The sequence below is a fragment of the Acanthopagrus latus genome, chromosome 8, assembly GCF_904848185.1.
Source record: "Acanthopagrus latus isolate v.2019 chromosome 8, fAcaLat1.1, whole genome shotgun sequence".
NCBI classification, from domain to species: Eukaryota; Metazoa; Chordata; class Actinopteri; order Spariformes; family Sparidae; genus Acanthopagrus; species Acanthopagrus latus.
Window position 1 is genome coordinate 17,749,802 of NC_051046.1, and position 9,150 is coordinate 17,758,951.

General features: G+C 39.8%; 1 protein-coding gene across 2 annotated transcripts; it reads left to right on the forward strand.

Moving 5' to 3' along the window:
• The first annotated feature begins 1,515 nt into the window (after positions 1 to 1,515).
• Positions 1,516 to 8,662, forward strand: snx22 (sorting nexin 22). 2 transcript variants are annotated; one of them, XM_037106995.1, is made up of 8 exons: positions 1,516 to 1,854; positions 4,553 to 4,583; positions 4,718 to 4,801; positions 5,408 to 5,512; positions 5,811 to 5,905; positions 6,293 to 6,325; positions 7,598 to 7,665; positions 7,794 to 8,662. In XM_037106995.1, the coding sequence occupies exons 2-8, from the start codon at positions 4,566 to 4,568 to the stop codon at positions 7,910 to 7,912; spliced, it is 522 nt and encodes a 173-aa protein (XP_036962890.1). In that variant the 5' UTR covers positions 1,516 to 1,854; positions 4,553 to 4,565; the 3' UTR covers positions 7,913 to 8,662. The 2 variants fall into 2 exon arrangements, with proteins under 2 accessions (XP_036962890.1, XP_036962889.1); XM_037106994.1 differs by lacking the exon at positions 4,553 to 4,583 and having other exon boundaries at positions 1,519 to 1,854.
• Positions 8,663 to 9,150: the final 488 nt, after the last annotated feature.

Here is a 9,150-nt window from a genome sequence, read left to right on the forward strand (position 1 = left end):
AAGATAGACAGTTGGCAGTCTTTGTGTGGGAAGAGAAATATTAAGGTCGCAATGACGTTTTGTGTGTCATTTGAACTTGTGCAGTTGAGAGTGAAGATGCCCTTTACTGAGTGTTTCCTGACCTGACTCGAGATCAGGCGTTTCCTCTGTCAATACATCTCATTTTCCCTGGCGCTGCTCCAAGGTAAAAGGTTTAAAAAGTGATTAGTCAAGCTTTTTTTATGCAAAAGTAAAATGATCTCAGTGAATGATCCTGAATACTTCTCCCACCCAGCACTTTGTGAAAAAGTGAAAAATGAAACCTAACAGAGCTGCTTGAAGGGGCTCTGTGTAACAATTTCTAATGATTTAAATGAATGAATCACTTATTTTATTGGCCATATGTGAGTGGATTGTTAACATGACTTGAAAAATGGGTAGTCACTTGTCTCTCTCAGTTGACTATACAAGCCTGTGGACGATTTGTTTAGGTTGTTTAATGCTGCTGGACAGTTTTTTGTTGTTTTTTTCCCTTTTTTTTGGGAAGGACTCTAGTCAAAGGATGTGACCATCTGTGCTCAGCTAACAGAGCAACAGTAGCTAATATTAGTTAGAAATGGAGACAGCTAACACAGACTAACAACTGACTTCCAGCACAACTGAGATGTTGCACAGAGCCTTATTTAATGCAGCACAGAAGCATTAAGAATAAATATTAAATACTGTGTGTGAGAGAAAAGATCTGCAGTTCCTTTCGGCTGTACAGCTTTGAAGTGTCTTTCAGTGAGGTTTTTTTTTGTGTGTGGGCCACAACTTTGTCGTTTTGATACTCTCTCACTTTGAACAGCATTGCTTTCACTCCCTGCTCAGCAGACAAAGTTAGCGACTGGCTGATGGACATAAAGTGGAGCATTCAGCTGCTAAACATCCAGGTGTTTTCCTCATAGTTGGTGGAGACCAAAACAGAGCTAAAAGGAGACCGTCATATTGAGAAACAACCCAGCATTCACAGAAAATGTAAAATATTGAAAATCAAAATAAAAACTAATCTTTTGTGTTTCTTCTGAGTTTGACTCATAGGTGCCCTTGTGATAGGCATACATGAAGACATGAACATCAGAGGAAAAACTCCTCAGCTCTCTCTTTCAAACGTTTAACAGCCTTTATTGTTGTGGCGAGACTGGACGTGTTCTGGCATCTTTGTCGGACTCCCAGATTGGTGCCGTGACAGTGAAGGGAGTGCCCAGGAGTTTTTTTTCTTGTGATTTCATGTATTTACTCCCCGCTGTTTAAAATGTTCCGTGGTTGAGGGAGCACTTTGCTGGGACTCAGTATTTGATTTAAACAAAAAAAAAAAAAAAAAATAGAAAAATATATACACAAATAAAATCCAGTTTAAAATATTATTACTAGCCAGCTACACAGTCATGGGCTTTCACATCTGTCAGACATTTAGTGCCAACATAAACGTCCTAACTCCACGCCCGGTGTTGTTGTTGTTGTTGTTGTTGTTGTTGTTGCTGCTGCTGCTCTTGCTGTAATTGCATTCCTAAATGTTGGACTGCACCTTTAATGTCTCTAGATGCGCCTGACTGCTGGATTCGTCCAATTAGTGTGTAGGTGGAGCGCAGGAGGCGACCGAGCGGGGAGAGCACACACACACACACACACACGGATACGCGGACTCGGTCTGTTACAGTTCCTGGAAGCGGAGAAAGGCGTGTAAAGTTTCTTCCCGAGCTGGTGATCGGCTGCACAAAGTCACTCTCGAACAGTTTGTGGAGTCTGATGGTGCTGACGGAAGATTTCCGGATGATTGAAGTGTCGATACCCTCGATGGAGAGGGAAGTGGATGAGTCGGGAAAGTCCAAGAAGGTGAGGACGGTGTTTGTCAGTGTCACCTCTCGTCGCTTAAATGGAAACACACTTTAACTTATTATTACTCTATTACTCTACCGCTTTTGGCTGTGTTATTGGGCTACCGCATGTTCATAGTTTGATAGTGAAGGCGAACTGCGGCGCCAGGTGAGCCAGGTGACCTGCAGGACAGGAGTGAAAGTGCGTCTGGCTCAGAGGATCTCTACCTGCCAGCTAAAACAATGGAGTTTGGTCTAAAACGTGCTGCTCTGTAAATATATGTTCAATTGCCTATTGTTTATTTGATTGGGATAATGCATGAGAGAGATTTCTGCAAGATAAAGGAAAACACAACATTAAAAATCAGCTTGAAAAAAAAGACATAAACCATAAATATGAACTAGAAAGTCAGAATTATGATTAAAGTCTAAATGATGAGATGAAAAGTCAGAACTCTGAAACAGAATCGTGGAGCAAAAAGGCGTGATATTTAAAGTGAAACTATGAGATAAAAGTCATAATTATGAAATAGAAAGTCAAAACTATGAGATCAGAAGTTGTGAGCTAGAAGGTCTGAAGAGCATAAAAGTCGAAATGGTGACTTAAAAGGTCATAACTGTGAAATAAAAGTCACAGTCGTGTTAAAACATCATATTTCTGATGTTAAAAGTCAAACTGAGGGTAGGCTCAAGTGGTTCAGTAATCAGTGTACTGATGTGTGTGTGAATGATGGTCAGTAGACTGGTGCTGTAGAAATGCAAGACCATTCACCATCTAAGATGTTTTATTTAACAATGAGATAACAACCTGGACTTATGTGGTTTAAGTCCAAATAATTACATAAAAAGCGATAATTACGAAATAAGAAATAACGACTCATTTTTTATGTTAAATCTTAGAATATAAAAACTAAAGCTGTCAAGCTGCTCTCCAAAAGTGTAAGTACAGTACAAGAACCTAACAGTGCTATGTGCCTGTACAAATATGTGCTTCAAATGTGTTTGCTTATAACATGCGTGACCTCAGTCATACTCACACACCTCCAGGTGTGTGTTTGAGCAGAAGGGAGAAACTGCTTTCTCAAAGTCTTAACCTGTGGTGGTTAAGGTGCTCTTATACTTAAGTAACAGAGCAATTCATCTGTCACTCAGTTACATGTAAAAGTCATGCATGCAAAGTCTTTATTTAAATTTAAATTTAAATTACAAAAGTATTCAAAGATTAAGAGAATTTTGGTGTGATGTGATTGTTTAGTGAAAGCATCATTTGACTGCTGTAGTCAAGTAATTCAAACTGTATCATGTGTGAGTTGGTTTTAATGTGGAACAACGCAGCATGTTTTATAAACTGATCAAATGTTCTGTTACTAAAATCTTAATCTGAGAAGTAAATAAACATAAACCAAAGAAGGACATTTGTCCCATATTTGTCCTCTAATCCGTAGTCAAATAAAGGTATACAGTCTCACAAGATGGAAATAATAAGGGAAAGCATCTCAAAACTATTTAAGTAGATATACTCAGGTATTTAGAGTCCAAAATGTGGATAAATTCATAAAGTTTGGTTCCCTCCTGACCTTTGACTGGAGGGTTTCTGCAGTAGGATGTATGTAGTTATTTTGTTCCTATTTCAAACCAGAAGGCTGTAAAACATTAATGACATTATACTGCAGTACACATCCCCCTTCTCCCTGAACACACACACACACACACACACTGAAACACAGTAGCATAAAGTGAGAACCACAGACTCGGGTGTATCCTGTGTAAAAGCTTATTAAGGCAAGAAAACGGGGGATATAAACACATGTGGTGTCTTTTACTAAAGTCCTCTGTGATTATGAACTCAATTTATGTCGGTAGCTGAAGTGAAACTTATCACACTTCCTGACAACAATCACCTAGCTGTGAATTTATAACGTATCACACTCACACTTACATTTGAAAATGGAAGAAATCAACACTGGCCTGGGGAATTTGTTCCAGACTCAGCAGCCAAGTCTCTGAAACCACAAGATGTTAGACTCAGGTTACCTTTTGTTTGCATTGCTGATAAAGCGCTGGAAGCTGTAACTGTACAAACACTCAAACGTTCAAGTTTCTCCTCAGCAACACAGTGCTCCTTCTATACATCAAGTCTATATATCAAGTTCTACACTTACAACTATACTCGTGAAATATACGTCTGATTTTACAATTAACACTTGAATTGATGAAGGCACTCGCAAATAAAATGGCAGTAGAAAATGTAAACAATATGTCATTCATTCATTGTTACTCAAGAGCAACAGCAACATTATAAATAACATCTCAATCATTATATTATTATTATTATTATTATTATTTTTTTGTTACCTAAATCCATGTTGCATAACACTAGCATGCAAAAATGTTGATGGATTAAATATATTTTAATGGTGGTTTTCGCAGGAGCAGAAATCTGTCGTTGATCTGTGTGCTGTAGGTGGAGTCAACAGACCAGCCGCTGTAGTTACACACCTTTCTTGAGAATGAAATCTGAAGCTCTGTGCCTCCTCCTGGTGGAGAGATGAGAGCGTCTGAGGAATAACCCACAAAAACATATAGAGTTAAATGTTATTAGTCAAAGCTGGTAATTTAACACAAAAACTAGCTTTTTGTATCATGTGATATATTTCTAGTCATCTAAACCTGATATGTTTGACAGTTTTTTTTGAATTTCTGTCTTTGCTTGATAGGATGATGTTTTAAATGTGCCGGATGATGAAGGTGGAAAATGAATACGACAGTTGCAGAGCCACTCCGACACACTTCTCCACTTTCAGTAAAGACCATAAAGTTTACTAAATGCCAGTGTTTGTCCTTCTTCTGTCTTTTTGTCCTTTCTGTCTTTTTGTTTGCAGCTCTTCAGAGTTGAAGTCTTGTTTAATGAGAGGAAACATTTTGTGCTCAGGAAAAGCAGCGAGTTCCAGACTCTCCACAGAAAAGTATGTATATTGAACATTTTTGCCACAGACACAGTAAAAACAGTGTGACTGAATGATTGTTACACGCACAGTAATGTGTTAACAGATAAATATACGATACTTAGAATTATATTAGGATAAAACAATGAAATAGAGCTAAGTGTAAAGTGTAAGGATGAAAATGTAAAAGAAAACTAAATTCTGTTTACAAGGAAGATAAACTGCACAGTTACATAGATACATGCAAGGATATTATACACACACACACACACACACACACACACACACACACACACACATATAAAAGCTATGCAGATTTTTTTTATATGCAATTTAAAGTGCAAGAGCTAGAGAGCAGTAGTGTGCAAGGACCACTGCATCGGCTCACGGTGTGCCACAAGACAGATTTTAAAGCACTTTCATGGTCTTTCAGTTTTGGAGTATGTGAAGGTTTTCTTTTTAACATATTCGGATGCCCCTGTAAAGCACTTTAACACAACATGGCACTACTGGCCATCCAGAAGTCTGCAGGGTGCCTAAGTTAAGTCACTTTGTGGGTCATGTGCCGTCGTGGCCGGCTATCGCAGTGGACTTGAAGGTTCACGTTGTATCTTGTGTTACCTGCAGCTCCGGAAGATCATCCAGACTCCAGACTTCCCGAGCAAAAGGAACCCTCATCTGAGGACCAAACCAATGGAGCAGAGGAGGCAGGAGCTGGAAGACTACATCCAGGTAACACATCCAGGGGTTCACACAGTGAGCTGGGAACTTCTTCAGGCAACAAACATCCTTCGGCAGCAAGCCTCTGTTCCTTTTGTGTGAGACAGATCGTTTGACTATGATGGCATGCTGCACGGCCGCCGGCCGGCGCAGTGTCGCTGGTTTGGTTTCAGCCGGTGACCTTTGCATCTCGTCATGCCCTCAAGGCAAAATAAAATGCCACAAAAGACTCATTCATAAACATGCAGTCTTGAAATTACTTTGACCAAAAGTCAAATTTTACAAGTTGTATTGTTCTCTCACTGGCCAGGACATCATCTATCAGAATGAAGACGTGCCTCAGGCGCTGCTCGACTTCCTCCACCTGAAACACTTTCACACGGGGAACAAGATCAGCAGCACAGAGTAAGTCCTTCAGTCCGGACTCCTCTGACTGCACCCAGAGATGTCGGTCATGTTGCTATATTTAGCGCCTCTATTTTTGGATTGGGGGCAATGCAGCAACATAATAAAAAATAAGAACGCATTTCTCACAGCAGCACTGAATGAAAGCCACAACACAGCCAATGACCAAGGACGGGCAAATGTACAGATATGAAACAGATCAGTCCAGACTGTATTAGTTTTTTGTCTTCATTGTGCTTTTGATTATTTCCTTCTTTGAAATATAGCTTATTTTCAGTATCTGGGTAACCATAAATGTTTGGAGTTGCAAACACATACTGTACCGTAACCTTTATTTTGACAGTGTCCTTGCAGGAAACGTGTAATAGTTATGTGCTCTAATTTCAGATCACTCGATGAATTGGACAGTCAGGATTACAGGTACGATCTTAATGAGTGATTCACATTTTTTCTGTGTACATGCAGTACAGAATATATGCTGTGTCTGCTGGAGGAGGTTTACCCTGTGTAGAGCACGGGTACCCGCCAGGCTGGGTGTTGTCAAAAATTAGATGGTGATGCTTTCAAGTTCCCTGCTTCTACACATCTTTTAGCCTCATGGACACATGAAAAAACAAGAAGGGCAGGGTGTGAAAACACTGAGCTGAACTGACATGGTGCTTTCAAGTTCTTCTAGTGAAAATATAGCGTAATAAATAACATGTGTGATAACTGATAAACAGGTTTCTCCATGCATCTTCTGGCAAGTCCGGGGCTTCTCAGCTATTCCAACTATGGCATGTTTTGTGTCGTGTCAAAATGTGAGAGCAACATGAACGCCACGAAGAAGTTGTTCTGCATTTTAGCACTCAGAGCATTTAAACAACACGTTGAGAGCTGTTTCAAGTGTTTGAGTGACAAGGAAGAGTGAAGGAAACAATACAGTGGCTATACAAAACATGACTTTGGTGAAAAACTCTTATCATCAACCCGATGTTTACTTTCGTCCTTAACTTCTGTACCCACATTTTTCAAGTCACTGCTCTGACTTGCATGGACATTCATGTGAATTTTCCCAGTCTGAAAAACGTTTTTTGCCACTACCTCTTCATCAGAGTCAGTTTTATTAAATGCTTGGGCTTGTTATTTTTATGTGACAACACTTTGAATGCAACACAGAGGGTTTTTGCTACTTTACAGGTGATGGTGTCATGATTGGGTATGAAAGGAGCAGCCTCGAAAAGACTCAGTCAGTCACAAGCAAGGATGAAGAGAGGTTCACTGCATGACGATATAAAGGATATTACTACATGGGCACTGGAACACTTTAACATTTCATTCTGTTTTTAGTGTCTCAACTCAAAGTCACTCTATAACGAGCAAACATGCGTCAAAACACTTGCATGTATTATTTTTTATGCAAACTGACACTCCTCACATGCCACATCCAGGCCACCGTGCGTCACGACTTCTTCTGGCTGCACATCGTGTCCTGTTAGAGTTATGGGAGTCAGTTTACACACATGAATTGACACGATGCTGAGAACATGCTCTCAGGGGCCACCCCGAGGCCCGGGGCCCTGGATCAGTTCTGTCCGGGCTTGCATCTGGCACATTCAAACCAGAATATGCATGTAAGAGATTTTTTTTTTTCTTTTCTTTTTCACCGTTGCATAAGAATGATTTGTCACATTTCACCTTTTGTTTCTTCAGTTATCAGTCACCACATCAGCGAGTCTTTGGATTTTTCCAGGATCCGTATGTCTCTGACTGCACCTCAGGTGGGAGAGAACAGCACGTACTGGCTTTTTCGATAGACTCAAATATATTCTGGAACATTTTGTGAATCACCAGATTTTGAATTTAAAGGCATGTTCACACAGTAATAAGTCTGAACTCTGTCCTGCAGGTCTCCCGGATATTGTCGTGGACGGGGTTCTTCAGGGTTTTTACCCCCGTGACATTCGGGTCAGCTTCACCGCCCCCATTCTCACCGAGCCTGACCCTGCATCCTCTATAGAGGCCTGAAATGATAGTTTGTAAAGATTTAATGTTTTAAAGTAGAATATGCAGTACAGTCAAATACACAATGACACCAAGAAAGGAAGAATGGAAGCATACAGAAGGTCGCAGAAGAAAACAGCCATAACTGGGTCACTTGGGTGACGCTTTTGTCACAAATCGGCAGCCCCAGTGGGATTTCAATGTGAAACCAAGGCCTTCTTTGTTTCGATACTCCTCTTATTGTGATGTTCAGCCCTTTGAGCATCTGATACTGAGGATAAAAGTCATCACGGAACCTGTTTTCAGAGGTAGTCTCTCAGTTTTTTCTGGGATTTTAATCCTGACGGTGGATGATAGTTTAAGTAACATACAAACTGATTTTAATGAAGATTTCGGGCACACACAAACTTGTCTTTTATCCATTTTCGCAACACTGTAGCTTAATTTTTAATTTTAGGGTAACAGAGCCATGTGGGAGTGTAGAGGGTGAGTTGAAATCCAAGAGGCAGGTGGGGTTTAGTTTTTTAAATATATTCTTGTTTCTATTATATATTCTTGTCTCCTGATATAGGCGGGACTACATAGAACTGACAGTTTCTTACAGATATTTACAGAATTCGAGTTGAGTTCAAACTCAGTGAAGCCATCGACCGAATACTGGTGCTAAGGCTGTGATATGTTGAAGCAAGTGTTTTCACTGTAAACTTCTGTTTTTGAAGTTTTGTACCATTTTGTTTATATTAAAATTACAATAAAGAATCAGTCATGACTCATCATGCGTGAATTCTCTATTTAAAGCAGAGCCGATAGACGAGCTGATCAACATTCTTCTATTTGAGACCAAAGGCTTTGGACACAGCTATGTTATGACAGCTTCGTCCTTTGGAAAATATGCCATGTGTTAATAGATAACCTTTAAGACAACAATTGGACTTGAAAATGTTCCTCTGTGACATTAAATCCTCGACTCGAATAAGTGACAATCAATGTTTAAGATGAAAAAAACTCAAAACTCAGCTCTTGTTCTGTATCATGAGGTGGTTTGATCACACTTGTTCAACAGTCAGACCCCAACCCTTGAAGCCAGTGAGAGACAGAAATCGCTCATGTAAAATAACAAAAACTTTGAGAGAAAAGGATGTTCATGTAGGATCTCCTCACTCAGAGAAAACACATCCGATCCTTTAAACCTGCATAGTAGTTTAAGTATTCTATCACTTACTTTAATAAAAGTACAGTGAAAATACTCTGACTCCGGCATT